Genomic DNA, 20,882 nt, shown 5'->3' on the forward strand with positions numbered 1-20,882 from the left:
TTCACTGCTCTGCAGCTTTTCCTCTCCTTGCCTCATCTACTGACCATGGTAATTCCTCTGGACAGCAGTTTTGTCTCCTGGCTTGTCTGTGGAAGGAGTCCTTGGGGAGCAGGGCCACATCCCTCGTGTGCTGCTGGAGTGATGCCCGTTCTCTGGCTTACAGCCCGGCAGAGCTGGGTGCTGATGCAGGCACCCAGGGCACTGCTTCCACAGGTGAAGGTGGCTGACTCCATGCATGGAGAAGAGGTGGCCTGTGTGCTTCTCTCTTCCTGTGTGCACATGTACACCTTCTACAGCTGAACTCTCTGAGGACAGCACGGAGCTCAGCTAGAGCCCCAACCTGCCCACATCTCACCTCCTCCCTCCTCTGGCTTCATCCACCTGGGCATGGAGGGCTGTGGATGGGTGTGACAGTGCTGCTGGGACTTCAGCAAAAGCAGGAAATATTCAGAGGCTGATTGTTCTCCAGGCTGCAGGGACAGGCTGCAGAAAGCAGATCAAAGGGGAACAGGCTGCTGGCTGAGCTGACGCAATGTTTGCCCTGATGTTCCAGCAGCTATAAATTGTGCTGTCAGCTCCACTTCACCAGGCTCAGCTCCTGCAGAGGAGGAGAGAGAGGATTTTTACCTGCTCTGAGCTCCCCACCTGGCTCAGGCGTGCGAGGAGCAGGTGAGAAACAGGCAGGAGAAGGCAGTGTCCCGGACCAGCATGGCATCTCTGCTGGACAGCATAACCAGACCTTCTGCCACCGTCCTGCAGCTGTCTGCGCTGCTTGGTGTAACCTTTGTGCTGCTGAAGGTGCTCCAGTTGTACTGGGAAAGGAAGAAGCTCATCAAAGCTCTGGAGGCATTTCCTGGGCCCCCAAAACACTGGCTCTATGGCCACAATCACCTGGTAAGGAGTAGCTGGGCTCAGTCGGGGTGGTTTGTCCCAACTGTGCAAGATATCAGTCAGGATGGAGAAGGGCTGGATGGGGTGTGCATGTGCCCTGCTCCTGTCTCTTCCTACAGGAGAGGACTTTCTGCACAGAGGGTGCCAAGGCTTCTGCAGGGCAGGAGAAAAGGGTACTGGATATGTGGTGTGCATCATTAGGCAGAAAAAAGGATCATGCTCTTTTCAATCATGTTGTTAAACAAAGAGTCATGGGACTTCCATGAAGTTATTTAAATATGAGCAATCATAATGAGTGATATTAATCATAATTAATGTCTCTTTGCTACATTAAACCTTCTACCCTATAGTTGCTGAAGAAGACATGGCCACAAAAGCAGGGTGTTTTAATGCAGCCATTTTCACCATGCTATAGTGCAGATGCTTTGCTTTCACACTGTAAGCCCACCTTGCACTGCTGAAATGGGGGAGCAGGAGTTGGCAGCCTTGGTCCTCCTTGCCTGTCCACCAGACCTCCTGGCATTGCCCATGCCAGCTGTAGCTCCCAAATGTAGCACGGAGCTGCTCCATCCAAAGGTGTCTCAGCTGCCACCAGCCCAGCACGGGACTCTCCATGGTGCTGTCTTGTGCTGCAGGGATTTAGTGGCTCAGGCAGCTTTGCCTCTTGTACACAGTTCCTTTGCAATGCTCATCCTCTCCTCCGCCTGCAGCATAAAAGCCCCTGTGTGACAAGTCCACCCACTCTTCCTTCATTTCCCAATAAAGAATTTCTGCTCTCCCTGGCATGCCCCTCTTTTTCTGCCTTTATTAATCCCTGATTAACTCTCATTGCAGTTAAAATCTGAAAATTTTTTACACCAAGTAGTATCATGGGGAGAAGAATATCCCTATGCCTTTCCCAGATGGCTTGGACCAGTCCTGCCAACTCTAATGATTCACCATCCTGAATATGCCAAAATCATACTGGGCCGAGCAGGTGAGTCTCTGTCTCCAGTTTTGAGAAGTCTTTGACATTTCCTACCAAGAAAATATTGGGAAACTTGCCTGGAGTTATTCCCTCTGCCAGCTTCCTTCACAGCTATTGCAATTCTGCTTTTGCTTCTCTTCACAAACTCCCAGGCTGCCCCAGGTTTCATGGAGCAGTGTGTATGTATCCCATTGCAAAACAGAGACCAGATGTCTGTTCCTTCCAGTTTCCTGTCAGTTCCCAGTTTGAGGGTCATCTGTCTTACTGTCTTCTATGGCTTCTACCACCACAATATTTGTTCTTCCCAGTAAACCCAGTAAAAAGTGTGAGTTGTCATGGCAATGGCAAGAAGGCATTGGCAAATGGCAATTTTCTCTTTTGTTGTGTTGAATTCATCAGTTATTCATACATTTCTGATATTTGTTCCCTTTTACAGATCCCAAGGCTAGTGCAGTCTACAAACTCCTAGTTCCCTGGATTGGTAAGCCAAAAGCAGTAGTAAGGCTGTCAGAGCTGTGATCAGAGCCTGCAGGAACTGATTGTGCCTTTGCTCTTTGTGCTTCAGGGAAGGGGCTGCTGGTGTTGGAAGGAAGCAAATGGTTCCAGCACAGGAAGATGCTCACCCCAGCCTTTCACTACGATGTGCTGAAATCTTACGTGACCTTGATGTCAGACTCAGTCAAAGTGATGCTGGTGAGGATCTCTACTCCTGCTACTTTTACCTTTCAGCTGTGAAACAGTGAAAATGAAAAATGAGTAAGAGAAAGAGACGGCACTTAGAGAGTTTCTACTTTCACTGAATTTTTGGAGTAGTTTTGAAGATCTAAAATTGGTCTCCTCACCTTCCTTTGGACATTCCACTTATTCTTTCTCTCTGTTTGCCAAAAAAATCAACCACTGCAAGAATATCCTTTCATACCCTCATGGTATCCTTTCATATCTGGGAAAAAAATGTACAGAGAGTTAGATTAGGTTCACAGAATATATCATGAGCTAGGGGCCCTTCTTCCAGAAAAGAAAGCAATTAGCAGTGTGGATCTGGTTAGAAGGACAGGAAAATATGACCTGACCACAGAAGGTGGTCTGTCTCTCCTCACCCTGGCTCTTCCTCTAGGATAAATGGGACAAGAGGATCACAGAGAGGGGGTCAGTGGAGCTCTTTCAGGATGTCAGCTTGATGACACTAGACAGCATCATGAAATGTGCCTTCAGTTTTAATTCCAACTGTCAGACTGTGAGGTCAGTGCCTGAGTTCCCAAACCCTGGGAAAGCAAGTGCTCCTGTTTCACCACTCATTTTGCTAACACCAGCTTTGACCTCGTTCTCCTTACAGCAACTCCCACTATTATATTAGAGCTGTTTTTGACCTGAGCTACCTCCTGAGCAATAGGATCCGGAATTTTTCCGTCAAGGATGTCTTCTACAACTTCACTCCCAGCGGCCACGCGTTTCAGGATGCCTGCAAGCTGGCCCATACCCACACAGGTATTCCTGCCCTTTTCTCCCCAGTCCTGTCTCCCAGCTGAACCTCTGCCACTTGCCCCTGGAGTGGCTCAGGGTGGGGCTACTGCATGGGGTTACACCTCAAACAGAGTCCAAGCTGATGACTGAGCAGTCAGGTACATGAGGGTACTCTGGAGGGACAGGATGCACAGAACTGACCTCTCCTCTGTGCAGATCAGGTAATAAAAGAAAGAAAGATGTTGCTCTCCAGTGAGAAGGAGCTTGAAAAGATCCAGAAGAAGAAGCACCTGGATTTTCTGGACATTCTTCTTTGTAGCAAGGTAAATGTTTGAGATGACAGTACCAAATGCCAAAGAGCAGAACCGTGTGGCACCGAGGGTGCATCAGCACAAGAAGGGAAGCACAAGAGACACCAAATCATACAAGTCCTTTGGGTGTAAAAATAAAAGACCTGTGTGCTTAGGAATGACATGCTCTCCTCTTTCTTAGGATGAGAATGGAGTTGGACTGTCTGATGAGGACCTGCGTGCTGAGGTGGACACCTTCATGTTTGAGGGTCATGATACCGTGGCCAGTGGGCTCTCCTGGCTCTTCTATTGCATGTCACTGCACCCTGGGCACCAGCAGCGCTGCAGGGAGGAGATCCAGGGCATCCTGGGAGACCGAGACACCATTGAGTGGTGAGCTAGGACTTCTTACTCCTTTATCTTGAACTCTTTCAATTTACCCTTAAAGGCCTTTGACATAGTTTCTCCCAACATCCTTCTCCCTAAATTGGAGAGAGAAGGATTTGATGGGTGGACTGTTGAGTGGTTGAGGAATTGTTTGGAAGGTGGCATCCAGTGGGTAGTGGCCAATTGTCCAGATCAGTGACAAGTGGTTTCCCTTGGGGGTCTGTACTGGGACAGACCAGTAACACCTTTGTCAATGACATAGACAAAGGGGTTGAGTGCATCCTCAGCAAGTTTGCTTTCAGGGAGGATCTTGGGAAGATGACTTACACCACGATGTGCATCAAGGAGAGCTTACGCCTGTTCCCACCAGTTGCTGGTGTGTCCCGAGAGCTCTCCAAACCCGTGACATTTCCTGATGGACGCAGCTTGCCAGCAGGTCTGTTGAGTTTGTCCATCCTTCATGCTGCTGTCTGTGACAAGCTGGCCTTCCTCACTCTGTGTGGAGGGGCTGGAGGGTCTTCCAGACTCCCTTCTCTCTCCTGTAGCTGTATGGAGCTACCACAGCTTGCTGCCACAGTGAGCCTGGAAAGGGTGGCCAGACATAGTCCAAGGACATGCTCCAGAGCTCAGAGGAGACTTGTGGAGTGTTGTTCCTGCCCAAGTGAAAGTGATACACTGATAGACAAAAAGGGACTCAGCTCTGAGGTCTTTGTTGTTGACGTGTGAGGTTTTCAGGAGATCCCTGCCAGATCTCCTGCAACAGCCCCTGCAGAGCCCAGGGAGGGAGAGCATCCCAAAAACACCTGTCCTGCACTTTCACTCTGAGCTGTCATGAGCTTTTTCTCACTTTTCTTTTACAGGCTGCCATGTTGCACTCAGCATATTTGCTATTCACAGGAACCGGGAAGTGTGGGAGGACCCTGAGGTATTTCACTTGATAACAAGAAAGGGAGGATGGTCTCTGAGCCCAGATACCCATTCCCCTTGAAGAAGGCAGCCTGTGCCTGCCTGCGGTGTTGTTTGTTTTTTTTTTCCCTTGTCATTCCAACAGTCCACATCTAAATACAAAGTTCAATCGAGTTACCAAACACCCCAAAGGCTTTGAACATGACAGAGGGCTGGGAAAGGGTGTTCAATAGCCTCTCTTTGTGCACGGTGACACAGAGATGCTCTGACTGCTTTCAGCCGCCCTGAACACACTTAGAATGGTGTGAGAAGTCCCAAGCCCCACAAGAGAGTGTGTGATTTGAAGATGATATTTTAGAGGCTTCAAGAAATAACTGGAAAGTTTGAAGAAGGCTGCATAGCTGCCTCTCTCCAGTGGCTGTCTGGAGAGCAAGGATCAGACATCTCTGGAATGGAGGGATCCTGGCTTGATCCTTGATGCCATGGATGAGAAAACACCTGCAGGCATCTTGGGCATTGTAGTGGGTGACCTGGGTATCTCCAAGGGGAAGATCCACTCAGTGGCTTTGAAGAGAGATGACTGTCATCTGCAGATCCCCCAGGAAGAGGCCACATCCAGCCCTGGGGACCAGGGAAGGACCTGGTGCTGCTCAGATCACACCAAACACTGACCAGATGGTCTTTGTTGCTCCCACAGGTTTATAATCCCCTGAGGTTTTCTCCAGAGAACTCAGCACAGAGGCACTCCCATGCTTTCCTGCCTTTCTCTGCTGGATCCAGGTGGGAGACCCTTCATCCCTCTCCTTCCTATCAGGCTGCCTTGCATGTGAGACCTAGCTCAGATGCGAGCTCCTAAGGGTAATCCTTCCTCAGTCTCCACAAGCCAAGCTGACTTGGCCAACTCAAATGGGCTTTCCCTAACAGGATCTCCTATTACAGCATCTCCTGTAATAGGATTTCCATGCTCCATCAGCACTGTGGTCACTGTAGGATTTCACACATTTTTTCTTGTGGCTTTGTGGAGATGTTTACATTTTCTCTTGCCCGCATTGGGAACACCGGTCCCTTGTTTAGGGGTGAGTCCCAGAGAGCCTCAAAGCCAAGGGGGCCAAGTCTTCATGGGTCCCATACTGCATCAATAGATAGATATAGGATACTGAGGTCTCAGTAGCTTGCAAGAGAATCACCTCACAGAGCAGATATAACCTTTTGGAGGTGTTTCGGCTTTTAGCTGGGTCCTGGCTGCACTTCCTAGTGAAGTAAGCCCCTGTTCTCTCAATCCCCTATGTTTCTTCAATGTTTAATAATAAAATAAATAGCAGTACCTCACCACAGAGCTGGGTGCATCAGGGGCTTACTAGATAAGCTGTGGTGTCATCCTCGCAGCAGCTGGAGGTGCCCCAGCTCTCACATGGGGTGAGTCCACCTCGGGGTGGCTGGGGACGAAGGCAGCACTCAGAGCACTGTCCCCCTCCCCACAGGAACTGCATCGGGCAGCAGTTTGCCATGAATGAGATGAAGGTGGCCCTGGCCTTGACCCTGCAGCGCTTCGAGCTGTACCCAGACCCATCCAAGCTTCCCATAATGATACCACAGATCATCCTCAGGTCCAGCAACGGGATTCACCTGCATTTGAAGAAGATTTTCTGATCCCACAGGGTAGAGGGGCAAGATCTCTCCCAAGGGATACCCTCCACCACAGGTTTAAGATGGGATCACCAAACAGACCCACAGTGGACCTCTCCCATACTAACCCCTGTCCTACTGTTGTCCAGAGGAGCTCGCTGAGCCCACAAACACCAAGCCCAGTAGGTTCAGTTCCCCTCCTTGCAAGGGGAGCAGCATTGCCAAGGGAGTTCCACAGCATTTCTGTGGCTCATCCTTCACCTCCAGGGGCATCCTCCATGTCCTGCTCACCTCTTCATCTCCAAACTGCCCTCACACACTCCCTGACAGGACTTCTGTCACCTGCCTGTAGATTTGTCCCATTGTGAGTTCCCCACTGGGCTTGGCAGTGAACAACACCCAGCGTGGTTTGCAGGGATGCCTAAAGCCTGGGCACTGCCCCAGCACAGCCCCTGCCCTGCCTCCAGCCTGGGTGTGCCTGGCCAGCAGGGCCCCTCTGCATCCCCACACACCCCCCTCCCAACAATTCCTGTTCTGGGGCTGGCACTGCGCCCACCATTATGGAGATGAATGCTTGTGGTTGTTTTCTGCCCCAGCTCTCAACTTCCTTGAGCTCAGGGTGCTCAGGAGCCAGCACAGAAAATGCCATCTGCTAACCTGAGGAAGCACTTGGCACGCTGGAAACAGTGTGTGATCAGCACTGTTCTCCTCTCTGAAATGAAAATAAAGCCTTGTGGGGATGATCTCCAGGCATGACTTTGGCTTCCTTTGCATTTGGGGGCCCAGCAGGGTACAAGAGGAGTCCCAGCAGGCCAGAGGCAAGGCTGCACCCAAGGGTGCAGTGCTGTCAGTGTTTCTCAAGCCACAAGCACTGCTTCCATGCACCCTGTTGAGCCTGTTTCCACAGATCCGACACCATCCATCACCTCCCCTGTGACTCCAGGCACTTCAGTGGTAAGGAAACAACTGAAATGCTCTGTGGTCACACAAAGCAAAACAGAAATACACACCACACACACAAAAGTGCTGGTGGTAAGAACAAAGTCAGCTTGCAAAATAAAACAAGAAGAGATGTGAGTCTCAAACTCTGTCCTGCAGAGGCTGAGGCTGCTCAGTTCCAGGCCTGCCAAGGGGTGCAGGTGAGCACTGGCCCTGGAACTGGGCTTGTGGGGGTACAGGGAGCCTTTTTCCAGCACCAGTCCAGGTGGACATCTGGATGAGCTGCAGGTCCAGGGTGTGCAATGGATCAGTAGGTGGCAGTGGGAGACCCAGAAAAAGTCCTGCCTGGTTCCTGGTAAAACCCCCGGGCCTGGCAGGCAGCACGGCCAGGCCCAGCATGGCAGACGAGGTGTCCTGTCCCTGGGGACATCCCTGTCCCCTCCCTCGGCAGAGCAGCCACTCTGTCAGAGTCCCCCGTGTGTTTGGGGCATTTCCCAAAGCCCAGGGGAAGTTTGTCACTGCTAGGGCCAGGACACTCAGCGGGCATCAGGGGAAACTAAGGCACCAAGGCCTGCATGTGTGCCATGCCACGGTGACAGACAAGGCTGTGCAGCTGTCACCCCAGCACTGGCACCACCAGGATCACTGCAGGCACCAACCTATCCAAACCGTGTCTGTCTGCCTCCCTGTCTGCCTGCCTGTCTGCCTGTCTGTCTGCCTGAGCAGCTCCCTGCTGATGGCCAGATCAGGACAGTCAGACCTGAGCACCTCCCCATCTGACTGAGCTCCTGCAGCCCTCCTGCTCCCCATCCCTGCCGCCTGCTGCACCCTCACCTGGAGAAACAGAATTCTCCTCTGGCTGGATCCAGACCTTTGTTTTGGTTGTGTGGGTACCAAAAGGGACAGGGATGCTGAGATTAACCAGCAAGGTGCAGCTTGTGTTTATTTTGCAAGGCAGCTGAAGACCAAGTTCCTCTCCTCCCAACCCTCCCCTTCTCACCCGCAGAAGGAGGCTGGGTGCAGGTTGTGCAGATGCCAGTGCCACCACCCTGGCACCGCTGGTGGACTCAGGTCTGGAAGGTCAGACTCCTGCTGTCCTGCTCCCCAGCTCCAGCACAGCCAGCCCTTCAGAGGACAGTGGTTTAAAAACACCTTTTCGTTACTGAAAAATCCTGATTGTCAGACATTTCAGCCGCCATCTGGGAAGAGGCAAACCACCTTGAAGCTGTGCTTATCTGCTCTCCAGCAGGTGGTCCAAGAAATGAGTTTTGGGTGCCCTTGGTCACAAAGAGCCATCCCAGTCTCCTTGGTGGTGGGCTCCAAAGCAAACCTAATGGCACTCAGAGGTGTCACTACAGCATTTCCTGGTTTGGGAATGGAGGGATTAGGACCCCCAGCTGCTGCCCACCCCATGGACTGTACAGTGGCCTGTGTTTTGAGGCCATCACCCATTCACTGCCATAACCAAAGCTGCCTATTTGGTTTCCAAGTGTCCTTCTGATTGCTAGATTATGAATGGCCAACCCCAACCACTTCCAGCAGAGACTTTCTCCAGGGAAACTGCTCTTGGTAACCTGCTTGGGAAAGAGAGGAGAAACTGCTGACATTTTTGATGCAAAAAATGGATTGCTATTCCAGGCAGCTATGACAGTAATTGAGGTAAGCAGAGCCAAACACTTTAAAATCTCTTCCTGTTAAGAATCATGTTTAAACCAGGTTAGCAGTTTGAAGGGCCAAAGATTTTGAGGGAAGGTCTCGCAGCACCAATGCACCATGAAGCCCTAATGCAGCAGCAACCAGGAGAAAATTCTTCCAGTTTTCAGCTCAGCCAGGTCAAACTGAGCAGCACAAACATCCCCCCACCTTCAAACGGTGGCAGTTTCTGGACAGCAGCTTGTACGAGATAACCTCCTCTGCCAAGGCACCACCAAACGGCCGGGAGAGCAGCACGGGAGCTGTGTGAGGAGCCGGGCAGCAGGCAGTGACACAGATCTAATCGCCCCTGCATTTGCCCCAAGTGTCTCCCTGGCAGGCGGTGACATTTCTGCGCTGTCTCAGCTCGCTCCTCCGTCACCATGGCTACAGCAGCCGCCAATCCAGGGCGAGTCCTTCCCGAGTACCAACAAACCCTCTGGGAGATGCTGCGAGAGCCAGCCCCTTTGGCACGGAGACACCTCGGGGACCCCGGGACAATCCATAGCACCAAAAATTTCCCTTTTCCTTTTTTCCCTTCTCCTTTTTATTTTCTCTTTTTCTTTTCCTTTTTTTTTTTTTTTCTTTTTGAAGCACAAACAATGGAGCTAAAAGGTTGGGTATCAGGCCGATAATCATGAATGACGTGTCTTTATTACACACCACACATTCATTATCTCCCACTCCAGCCATGTCACAGGCGGCTGGAGGAGGGCAGATAACGGGGTGCCTTCATGCAGATGGCTTATTATCAGGATGTTCCAGGAGGGGCTTTAAGACAGTTAGTGATGCTGTTTGCCAGTTAAAGATTAGAGACCCCAGAGAATAATTAACAATCCCAAAACCCAGTTTTTCTGCTGGATTCTTCAGCTTTCTCCCCCCTCCCCCGTTCTCTTTAATCTATTCACTCTAGCAGGTGTAATAAAGTGATAAGGACAGGCTCTGGGGATGTTTGTTTGGCTACTACGGGTGTATAAACCAACAATAGATGGTATTTTTCTTCTGGCTTTCAGTGGCTTGAATCGAGACCAAAAACTTTGCAGCCCCCTTGCCCACACACAGCCACCCCTCCATGCCGTGCTCCTGGTTCCACCTGGGTGGCTGGGCTTCTTCCCCACCCAAAGGACCACAGGGGTGGGACAGGATCCATTTTTTCCTCTGAAGATCCAGATCACACCTCCTGGGTGTCAAGGTGCCCAATGCCAGGAGATAAACCCCAGGTTTGCTCAGGTGCAGGGATAGAGCTGGTGCTGCTTCCAGCAGCAGTTTACCTGAATACAGCAAATCTGTAATTAAACTGCCTTGGGATAATTTATGTTGTAGGTGTCCACCTGCCCAAACTGCTCCAGTTACAGCTGGAATGGAAAAATCTCAAACCTTCATAGCTAAAGAGCCTCAGGAGAGATCAGGGAAGCATCAAAGTAAAGGTGGCTTTCAACAAAATATCTCATTATCTGGGGTTCCAAGAGATGGATTGCACCCTCCTAGGTCACAAACAAAAGTCATGATACACTTGTAACAAAGTGGGGATGCAAAAAACCCCACCCTGAATCTTTTCTGCCCCAGAGGAGACTATCCTGTCTGCAGCAGAACACAACCCTGGACATCTTCCTGAAGCCCAAGGCTCCAGAGATAATGGCACTACGGAATGGGGGGCAGGATGGAGAACTCGTGGTGTCCTTACCCTTCACTGGTGGGCGTGGGGAGGCTGGTGAAGGACACTTTAACCCCACTGTGCTTGTGGAGAGAGGTGTTGGAGGGGATTTGGCCCTCAGGCAAGTTGGCTTAGGCCCTTCAGAGAGGTCTCTGAGGCTGTGGGAGCTGCCCCTCACCCGGGGGTCTCAGGTACAGCCCAGACTCTGGAGGACATTCCCCAGCTCATGGGCACAGTGTGGAAGGCAGGAGCACTGGCATGCCAGAAGTTGTCTTCCCAATCACGCTCATCCTGCCAGGGAGGGATGAGACAGCATTGTGCTTTAAAGAGCATCCCGACCCTATCAGCAAGAGATGAGATATCCTAATTATGGCAGTACAGACGAGGATCAGGGCTGTATCAGCCACTACAGAAAGGTAAACAAGAAATATAACAATGGACCCTTAACACTCATTAGCTGTGTCAGATAATACCTCACTTTTCTCCCTTTGGGGCTTAAAATCTAATTAAGATTTTCCAACAATAAATTTCATTTATGCTCGCTCCCTTTTGTTCTTTTTAGGATCACACCGAGAAGCATCTGCGAGCGAGTGCACAGCTCGCGGGAAGGCAGCTTCCATCAGCCTTGGCTTCTGCCTCACACACAGACGAGGGAAACTGAGGCAGGACAGCACCCTGGGCACTGCAGAGGTGAGATCCTGCTAGGACATAGCACTGGCCCCTGCACAGGGCTCTTTCCCCAGGGAAGTGGACTCCAAAGGGGCACTGGTTGTGGTAAGACCAAGCAGGGAAGCTCCTGGGCAAGCCCAGCAGTGACTTGTCCTTGCTCAGAGTTACAGCCATGGCAAGGATCCGTGGGGAAAGGGACACTGAGACCCTCTGAGCACACCTGCACTCCAAACTCACATCCAGGCACTGCAGGGTGAACAGCTCGGGCATCTGTCACACATTCACTGTGTACACAGGGCAGGGAATGAACTCCTGTTGTTACTCATTATAAGGATGACATTTTTAACATCTTTTGCAACTGAGAGGTAAAAAATTAATGGGTTCCCTTCCTCTTGCCACACCCCCAGCCCAAGTGCTGACAGGGCAGGAACAGGCAATGACTAATCCTTAAACCCTGCTGAGTGCAGCAGTACCACTGAACCTTGAGGAGCTTGGCTTTTTCCAAACCCACGTGATGTTTGGCACCTGTGAGAGGAAAGTCAGGGGAGCAGCATCCATCAGGAGCACAAGTGGGGTGGTCCAGGACCCAGCCTGGGGCTGGCTCAGCCTCCAGCTACCCAAGGGAGGGTGGTAGATGGAAACAGCTCTGACATGATGCTGGGGATGCAGCCATCCTGCCTTCACATCTGAGGGCTTGACCCCTCTAACCCCTCTGCCTGTTTTCTTTGACTCCCATGCAATTTCTCAGCCGGAGCTGTGATTACTCAATGCCAAGACTTTGCATTTTCAAAATACTCACCTACCTCAGGCCCTAGCAAAAACGCCTTTGAGGTGGGGCTGTTACTGGAATACACCTGTCTGAATTTTTTTGTCTCCCTTGCTAGGAACATCAGCAGCTTCCGCTGTGGGAAGTGCACAGCACAGCTCTAGAAAACCTCACTCCCCCCAAAACCAGGGGCTGCCAAAAATGCCTTACAAACCTCCCACCCCAGTGCTGCTCCAGCTGGGCTGCCCTTGGTTGCAGAGTCCCTTAATTCTTTCTTAACTGGTCAGGAAGAGGACCCTTCATGCCACCGGAGTAACTGATGTTCCAGCAACGGCTGAAGCATCAGAGGTCTCTCATTTCAATCTACAAATGCCACAGCTTAGAACAACAGCTCGTTGTTCCCATGGTGGCCCTGGCACTGTCCCCACCACAGCAAAAGGCAGACCCTGGTTAATGAGCAGCCTGGCAGGAGCAGGTTGCACTGTGGCCAGCTGCCCCAGGACAGCCAGCACTGGCCAGAGGAGCCCCCAGCCACTTCCTGGCAGCACTGATCAGTGACTGCCATTGACAGCCCTGGAAATGGCTCCCAGCTGGCTGTAGGGCTGCTCATTGGGGTCAGTGGGATTCAGGGAGTGCTGCCTTTCACCCATGAAGCAGCACTGAGATTGTTTCTGTGGCTCAGTAACCCCACCTGGCAAACGGAGGGGAATGATGCTCTCACTTCCCTGTAAATCCCTTTGAGGCTCTGGGGCAGTCCAAATGCTGAGCATTCCCTGATGTCCTTCATTCTCCCAACTGCCTGAAGGCTGGGAGAGCTGTGAGATGCCAGAAAGTCCTTTGGCTGATTAGCAGAACGACCCTCTTTACTGTCATAGGCAACAATTCTCTTTATTGCTCACCAGGAAGATATGTACAGAGGGGGAGGTTTGTTCTGACATTAAAATGCACGGTGTAGGTCATAAAAAGGAGGGTGAACTGCGGAGAAAAGAGCAGGTTTTCCATCAGCAGCTCCCTGGAGGGCAGCTGGGAGTGCGGGGATGTCCCAGGCACCCAGCAGGATCCCCTCTGTGTCTTGAACAGGTCAACACCCTCCTGGGACTTGGGACACCAACCTCGCCAACCAGGTGGGGGGACCACCAGGCGGGAGAGGTGGCACCTCCAGACCCCTCCTGGGGACCAATGCCCGTGGGGACACCAGCCCCAGAGGGACAGGAGCATGTCCCACGGGTGGAAAGGGAGAAGATCAGGAGGTGGTGGTGCCGTGGAGAGGCCAGGGCCCCTCACTCCCAGGGGGTGCCAGGGCAGAGGGTCTCTGTGAAAATGCCCGTCGCAAGAGCGGGAAGCGAATCGAGAGCAGGAGGAGGGAGCGGGTGGGTGCTGCTACATGGCCGTGGTGATCACTTTCTCCTCGGGCTCCACGGTGTTCTCGTAGGCGTGCTGGTTCTCTTTGGACCTGCACCAAGAGGGACAAGCGCAGTGCTGAGCTCAGTCCCAGCAAGACCAGCATCCCCAAAGCCACCACTGGTGTCCTGACCTTGCTGGTGCCAGCTGTGCACTGAGTGAAGGGTGAGATGGGGACCACAGGAAGGGTTATCCTGAAAGGACCAGAGCCAAGTGTGGGGTGGGAATTGCTCTAATTGTTAGTGAGGGCTGTCTTGGCTGTCACCATCTATGTGGTGACTGGTGGTCACTTTTGGTGGTTTCTTCTGTTGGAAAGCTGTGAGGTAGCATAAGAAAAATATGGTGTAGCAGGTTGTGAGGTGGTGCATGGATTGTAGGGCTCAGCTGCAGGGATAGGGAGAGATGAGGGAGAAGGGGATACTCCTTCACTGCCCTGTGCTTAGCCCCTGGAAAGGTTAAAAGCCCCAAAAATAGGTGCATGGGATGTGTAAGACCATGAGTAGGTGAGACCACAGCTCTGCATGTCTGAGCTGTCCCCAGGGGAACAGAACAGAGCCTGGGAGCCCTGGGGAAGAAGTTTGAGCAGGTCCTTCACCTGAAGTCAGCTGCAGCTGATACGTATCTCCCTTCATGGCCATTGGATGTGACAGCATCTGGCTTGTCCTCCACACTCACCACATTCTCAGCATTTTCCCTGGAGGGAGAGAAGAGAGGAGTTTGGACAGAGCAGCAAAGGAGCCATGCAGGGGAGCAGCCTCTTACTGGTGATGACACCACAGAGACAATAAACGCCCTGGATGTGACTCTGTCCTGAGACACCCTGCTCAGCCTCCTTCCCAGCAGGACAAGGACAAGGAGGAGCACCCTGACTGCAGGTTTGCAGAGGCTGTGCCAAGTGCCAGCCCCTGGCTCTGCAGCGGTGATTCCCGGCACTGTGCTGGCAGTCAGCAGCACTCATTGTCAATATGTGGGATTGTTTTCTCCTGCTAACTGGTTTTTCCAGTCTACTCCTGTGTAATCTGTTGCAAAATAGTCCCTGTGGATCCTGATGGACACAGAGAGAGCAGTCATGGCTCCTCTGGTGCCTCAGCCCTGGCGCAGGAGGGCTGTCCTTGTGCACATCCATGTGAGCAAAGCCAAGCTGCTCTCTCTCAAAAGTGAGCCTGGATCACTTGCAGAAGGAGCCACTGGGCAGGGATGGGGTGTTTGGAGCCAGACTCCAGAAGCTCGGCTCTGGAGCGAGCCTGTAGCCTGAGCAGCACCAGGGGGATTGAGCTGCTGAGGGTGGGTGCAGTCCACCCTGCATGCACGGCCCTGCCTCCAGCACTTGCCCAAGGGCAATTTCAGAGGCTTTTCCAAGGAACAGCCTGTCACAAACAGGCAGTGGCTCGAGCTGATAGCTGCTGTCACAGTGACAGCGCAGAGCTGGCAGGGCTCCAGGCTGCTGAGCCTCGCTCCTGCTCTTCTGAAGAAAGGCCAGATTAATTAAAACAAGGCACCTTCCCTCCTCAAGCCCTCCTCAGCATCCTCTGCCTCCAGGCTGGGAAAAGGCAGCCAGGAACAGGCAGCAGTGGGAAACACCATCCCTGCCTGCCACTCCATGAGCTGGGGGTTCCTTCGGTTTGAGGACAAAGGTTCCTCTTTGGGAAACAAAGACCACAGTGGCAAATCAGACCATATGAAAATATATATATATATGTATACACATGCTGTATCACGCATTGACCCAGAATGCATCCCAAAGGGACCTGTTTAAAATGCCTCTGGGGCTAAAGCTGACCTGCTGATGCTCAGAGGATAAACCAGCTGCCCACCTGCCCAGCCTGGAGAGGCTGCAGGAACGTACAGGTGCAAGAAGACTCCAGCCTAAAGCAACCCCACCAGTGCAGAGGAACTGGGAAATCGATGTGGGGTGCTTTTGGTCTTTATCCCCTGTTGTCTTTGGGCTCAGGTTCAAGGCAACTTAGCCAGCTGGCCTTGCTGGGCTGAGCAGGAGCAGCAGCCTGTGACTTTGCCTGGCCAGCATCAGGCAAGAGTTAACCCATCCCACAGAGCCTTTTTCAGATGTGAATAAAGACACCACATTTGCCTGTGCCATGGGCTCCAGGTGGAGAGTACTGCCACTGCTTGGCTACCTCCCTTTCTCCCAGCTCCTCTCAGTGTGTTCTCATGACTTGGCTCTGTCTGCTTTGCAAAAAAAGCTGGTTCAGGGTTATTATCCAATGGATCTAAGGAACATGGGAACTGCACCCCCAAAAGCCCAGAAAACCAGGCTGGGCCAGCCCCCTGAACACATTCCCATGAGATCCAGCCACGATGCCGTGGCTTTGCCATTCCCAGCACAGCACTTTTCTCACGGCAGAATTTGTGTGGTGCAAGCTCCCACCTGGCAATCAGTAACAGGGATCAGAGACCAGGACAGGGACAAAAGGACAGGGAGATGAGGACAGGGAGTCTTTGCTCTCCCAGCCCACCTCCCGGCACAGCAAGCACGGTGTTCCCAACGCTGGCACACGCACGGAGGCTGCTGGAAGCGACACGTGCCAAGGCAGCTGAGCCCAGCTCAGAGCCACCTCCCACACTTACACTTTATCCTTACACCAGAACCTGTTGACCACGAAGGCGATGGCCACCAGGACTAGAAACACAACCACTGCGATGACGCCCTGCGACCACGGCTGGAGGCTGCCCCGCGCTGCAGGGAGAGAGACACGGGTTAGGAATTCATCCTCGGGCTTTATCTGCCCAGCTCCTCCCATCCAGCTTCAGCAAGGTCCAGATGAGAGCTTGATCCTGCAAATCCGAGCAGGACGTTGCTGTCTGCTCAGGCAGGCTTACCTGGGTGATAGCAATGAAATAAAGTACAATTAACAGCGTTTTCACTGGTGTTTGCATGTGGAATGTGGTGCCTGGCAGCCTTGGGGCCCCATATACACTGACATCCACACACAAATACATAAACATGCACCTTGAGGGGCTGGCGACCCTGTGATGGAAGAGAAAAGGCCTGGGGGACATGGAGGAAGGGAGTGAAGGAGAATGTTTGCCAAAGGAAGGAAGGCAGAGGAGTTTCAGCAAACTGCTTATTCTCTGTCCCCAGATGCCACAGACATCATTCCTGGGATATTTTCCAAATAGTGACTGGTAAAATAAGGACTCCATAACAGGGAGAGTGTAAGATTTGGTTGCCCACAGCAAAAAAGTTGTCACTGTGGATTTTGGTAAAATGCACCATTCAATAAGTTTCCAGAGCAGCAAATGTTTTATGACAGAAAGTAAAGGCTGAGGCATTCAGAGGAATAACCTCAGCACAAAGAACAGGTGGGGCTGGCAGGGCCCAAGCAGCATTGGGGTGGAGGGGTGGGAGCTGGCTGGGATAGCCCCATTTCCCCCAGGGATGGAACAGACTGACAAGTTCATTTTTCTCTATCCAGACCTAAGCAGGAATACAGCCTCAGGTGGGAAGGCTGTGAGACACATTCCTGGATGTGGGCAGGATACAAGGGCAGACAGGGAGAAGAGGAAACCTTGTCCCAGCTCTTGCTGGGATGGCTGCTCCATGCCTCCCACTGGATTTTGGATTTTTCTGAATGGAGCAATCAGACATAGTCAAACCCATCCTTAAGTGTCATCACATCAGCACTAAAGGACACCTTGTCCATACAGCCACATCCCTTTGAGATTTAATGACTATTTACTCAGATCCAGTTTTTCCTCATCCAAACACCAACCCCTGCACATGCTGTGGTCCCTCTGCATGGGCAGCTGGGGCAGCTGGAGGGTGACACCTGCCAGCCTCAGCATCAGCCCCAGGACACCCAAACCCAGCCAGGGACACCTGCAAGGCTGAGCTGCCCCAGGATGAGCAGCAGATACTTCAGTCTCCCTCACAGGAACACTTCCTCTGTCTCACAGGAGACAGCCCTCTGCTACAAACAGAAAATAATCTTTACTAGCAGTAGTAAGAGCAGGCTGCGTGCTCCACACGTGCCAACTCCTAACCCACACACAGCTTCACACTGGCTCTGCTGCTAACAGCTCTCCTCTCCTCCCTCTGATTTTGGGAAAGGAGGCTGTCCTTTGGTAGCATCCCCAGCTCCTGAAGTCTTTACTGCAAGAGACTTTTAAATAAAAAATAATAAATAAAACAACAGCAAAACCTCGACCCCCAAAACACAGCTCTTTTTTTCCTCTTGGAAGTGAAATCAGCCTGACCAGCTGTGCCAGTCTGGAAAGCAGTGGCACTCTGCTGTCAGGGGCTGTGAGAACAGCCCTGAGTAGCATCTCTCAGCCCCCTCTCCCCACAGAGACGTTTGTTGTGTTTCTGCAAGGTCCCAGAGCAGAAACTCAAGCAGGAGGAGCTCAGACGGAAATTCCCTCTCGTATCAGCGTGTTTCCACTGAAATACCATTGTATCAGCAGGCTGCTGCTGCTGGCAGCCAGGGGTGGTGACAGTGGGAACAGCAGGGCTCGGTCCCCTCCTGCCCTGCCTGCTGGTCAAGGATGCTCCTGCCCTGCTGCCCACCCTGCTGTGAGTGCAGCCCCAAACACACCTATTGCCTCCTGGCCGAATTTTGGCTCGCTCTGCATCCTCCCTCACTCTGCCCTTGGCTGCTGGCCACATTTATTTATTAGTTGTAGTTTATTTTTCCTGCCAGACCCACGGTTTCCAGCCTAAGCCTGCAGGAGGTCCAGCCCTTGGTGAGGTTCCTCTGGGGTTAAGGAAGTTCAAGGGCAACCAGGGAATGAAGTCAGCAATGACTTAAACTGCCAAATTTGCATCTCGTGATCTTCCAGGAAAGGAGGGGGGTAGAAAAGTGGTAGCAGACCTCCTTGGAGCAAGCATGCTCAAGAGGTACTGGATGTTTTTGCCAGTGAAATCTCACTCCTGTGGCTGTTTCCACCAGATTCCAGAGCATCCAAAACCAAAAGGGAAAACACCAAACCAAAATCAAGGGTTTCTGGCTTTGAGAGATCATGTGGGGCCGGGCTGCAGGGGGAGATAAGGATGGTAAGGGAATGGCAAATGCCTCTGAAATACCCGCTGGGAAACTTGCACGGGCATAAGAAAGGAGGAATGGGGATCAGGCAGAAGCAGGAGCTTGATAGGATCTATTCAGGGAGTAAATGTTTGTGTCCCAGCCCTCGGGGGCACTGCCTGGCTGCAGTCCCACCAGCACACCTTGCTGCCCTGCCAGGAGGGATGGCAGAAAGGATGAGTCTCACCTGTGCAAACAGGACTGCGTTCCTGGAAAAATGCTCCACCGGGGATGCCCCTCCTGGGTCAGCCTGCCCCTCGGGCTCTGCCACCTCCTCTCTGTGCTGCCCCATGGCAATGATGGGGTTTTCCCCCACAAACAAGATCTCCAAAGCCAAGCTAAGCAGCGTGGAATCTGCAGCCCTGGCAGATGTGTCTCCTCACATCGGCAGCTACAAACCAGACCGAGGGAAGTGCTGGTGCCCGAATAAGCCTGTGCACTTGTTGCAGTTCCATTTCCACACTCAACAGCTAATTTGAAGACACAGACCTGCTTTTTAATACACCTTCTCTGAGTTTGGAAAGCTTGGGCTGGCCTGTCTTTTCTGCTGTTTAAGGAAGCTGTGCCAGGCTCTGAATCCTTATTAAAGGACTTTTTTTTTTTTTTAACTCTTTCCAAGCAAAACTTTCAACCCTCCTGACAATGGACACTCCAGACTGTTAAATTCTCAGCAAGTTAGTAAACAAACACAGGAAGAGTGGTCAGGGCTGGGGCATCAGGAGGAGAAAGGGGGAGGGAATTTTCCGGGACTTTGGCGGCACCAGAGGAGTTTTAATTACTCCTCATTATTTCTAGCACTAGAGAAGCCCCTGGTGAACTTCCAAAAAATAATACCTTATCATAGGAAATTTCTCTGTTTAGTCTGGGAAGAGAAGAGGAGGTCAATTTGCTGAGGAAAATATTTGTTCCCTCTCCTCAGCAATGATCAAAATTACAGATTAACAAGAGGATCAGAGAGCTCAGGGAGCAACCCAGAACAACAATTGCTCAAGACTTTTTTTTTTTTTTTTTAACTCTTTCCAAGCAAAACTTTCAACCCTCCTGACAATGGACACTCCAGACTGTTAAATTCTCAGCAAGTTAGTAAACAAACACAGGAAGAGTGGTCAGGGCTGGGGCATCAGGAGGAGAAAGGGGGAGGGAATTTTCCGGGACTTTGGCGGCACCAGAGGAGTTTTAATTACTCCTCATTATTTCTAGCACTAGAGAAGCCCCTGGTGAACTTCCAAAAAATAATACCTTATCATAGGAAATTTCTCTGTTTAGTCTGGGAAGAGAAGAGGAGGTCAATTTGCTGAGGAAAATATTTGTTCCCTCTCCTCAGCAATGATCAAAATTACAGATTAACAAGAGGATCAGAGAGCTCAGGGAGCAACCCAGAACAACAATTGCTCAAGGATAAGAGTGAGAAAAAAGAAAGAAAGAAAAAACAAGCCTTAAGAAAACAGATTACTCATCTCAGTGCACAGTCCTGCCAGAGGTAAAGCAGAGCAGTTTATCTCTGTGCAAGCACCTCAGATAAACCTCAGGTGGCAGATTCAGCCTTCTGCAAAACAGGTAGAAAGTCTCTATATCCCGGCTCCAGCAACACCCCTGAACCCACGGGCACCCACCCATCCTGGTGTGAAGCCAGAGCTAAGCTCAGGCAGGAGCAGGGATGAATTTCCCCTTCCCAAGCCGCTCCTGCACAGCTGTCCCCTGTCCCCCACCAGCAGCTCCCACCTGCCCGGGGCTGGCTGCCTCTCCCTGCCCCTATTTCCCGGGATGCGAGCAGCCTGGCGCCCTTACCTTCCTGGCAGCAGGCGGGCTGGAGCTGCAGGAGCAGCGCCAGGAGCAGCAGGCGGCGGGCGGGCATGGCGGCGGGAGCCGGGCTGCGCGGGGCACGGCGCTGCCGCAGCCACCGGCCCTGGTCAATCATCAAACGCCCCGAGCGAGCAGGAAGGCCCATGCTCCCACCTGCTTATTCAAATCCTGCTGCGTGCGGGGAGGAGGTGCCTCCCTGCCCCGTCCCGCCGGAGCCGGAGGGGAATTTGGGGCGCGGTGGTTTGAACCTGACAGATCCCTTAGGTGGGGCGTGGGAGGCAGCTCGGGTACGAAACATTTGCACAAAACATTTGGAGGAAAACAACGAGACCAAGATGGGTGAAACTCTTCCCCAGCGGTGTCCCCCAGGTCCCCTCCCCACAGGAGGAGA

General features: G+C 52.1%; 2 protein-coding genes and 1 long non-coding RNA gene across 3 annotated transcripts; 1 reads left to right on the plus strand and 2 right to left on the minus strand.

Annotated features, from left to right (window-relative positions):
- The first annotated feature begins 459 nt into the window (after nucleotides 1-459).
- LOC120503132 (cytochrome P450 4A4-like) lies at nucleotides 460-7,278 on the plus strand. Its single transcript, XM_039711304.1, has 12 exons — nucleotides 460-894; nucleotides 1,726-1,867; nucleotides 2,295-2,339; nucleotides 2,424-2,551; nucleotides 2,973-3,097; nucleotides 3,192-3,343; nucleotides 3,536-3,642; nucleotides 3,812-4,002; nucleotides 4,299-4,432; nucleotides 4,857-4,921; nucleotides 5,600-5,682; nucleotides 6,384-7,278. The coding sequence occupies exons 1-12, from the start codon at nucleotides 709-711 to the stop codon at nucleotides 6,550-6,552; spliced, it is 1,527 nt and encodes a 508-aa protein (XP_039567238.1). The 5' UTR covers nucleotides 460-708; the 3' UTR covers nucleotides 6,553-7,278.
- LOC120503133 lies at nucleotides 901-9,701 on the minus strand. Its single transcript, XR_005627666.1, has 3 exons — nucleotides 8,468-9,701; nucleotides 8,302-8,378; nucleotides 901-1,595 (listed from the first exon to the last, which is right to left on the minus strand). It is a non-coding gene; the product is annotated as an uncharacterized LOC120503133 (long non-coding RNA).
- Nucleotides 9,702-13,110: 3,409 nt separating this feature from the next.
- PDZK1IP1 (PDZK1 interacting protein 1) lies at nucleotides 13,111-20,651 on the minus strand. Its single transcript, XM_039711844.1, has 4 exons — nucleotides 20,477-20,651; nucleotides 16,236-16,344; nucleotides 14,245-14,343; nucleotides 13,111-13,701 (listed from the first exon to the last, which is right to left on the minus strand). Exons 1-4 carry the CDS (start codon nucleotides 20,634-20,636, stop codon nucleotides 13,629-13,631), a joined length of 441 nt encoding a protein of 146 aa, XP_039567778.1. The 5' UTR covers nucleotides 20,637-20,651; the 3' UTR covers nucleotides 13,111-13,628.
- Nucleotides 20,652-20,882: the final 231 nt, after the last annotated feature.

Source organism: Passer montanus, unplaced genomic scaffold, assembly GCF_014805655.1.
Source record: "Passer montanus isolate IOZ18808 unplaced genomic scaffold, ASM1480565v1 scaffold25, whole genome shotgun sequence".
Classification (NCBI taxonomy): Eukaryota; Metazoa; Chordata; class Aves; order Passeriformes; family Passeridae; genus Passer; species Passer montanus.

Excerpts from the sequence above, each read along its gene's own strand:
- LOC120503132 (XM_039711304.1), top strand. The coding sequence starts at position 709 with ATGGCATCTCTGCTGGACAGCATAACCAGACCTTCTGCCACCGTCCTG. Across the intron at positions 3,344-3,535 it reads GCTGGCCCATACCCACACAG|ATCAGGTAATAAAAGAAAGA; the intron begins GTATTCCTGCCC and ends TCCTCTGTGCAG. Across the intron at positions 4,003-4,298 it reads GACCGAGACACCATTGAGTG|GGAGGATCTTGGGAAGATGA; the intron begins GTGAGCTAGGAC and ends GTTTGCTTTCAG.
- PDZK1IP1 (XM_039711844.1), bottom strand. The coding sequence starts at position 20,636 with ATGGGCCTTCCTGCTCGCTCGGGGCGTTTGATGATTGACCAGGGCCGG. Across the intron at positions 16,345-20,476 it reads GCCCGCCTGCTGCCAGGAAG|CGCGGGGCAGCCTCCAGCCG; the intron begins GTAAGGGCGCCA and ends CTCTCCCTGCAG. Across the intron at positions 14,344-16,235 it reads TTCTGGTGTAAGGATAAAGT|GGAAAATGCTGAGAATGTGG; the intron begins GTAAGTGTGGGA and ends CTCTCCCTCCAG.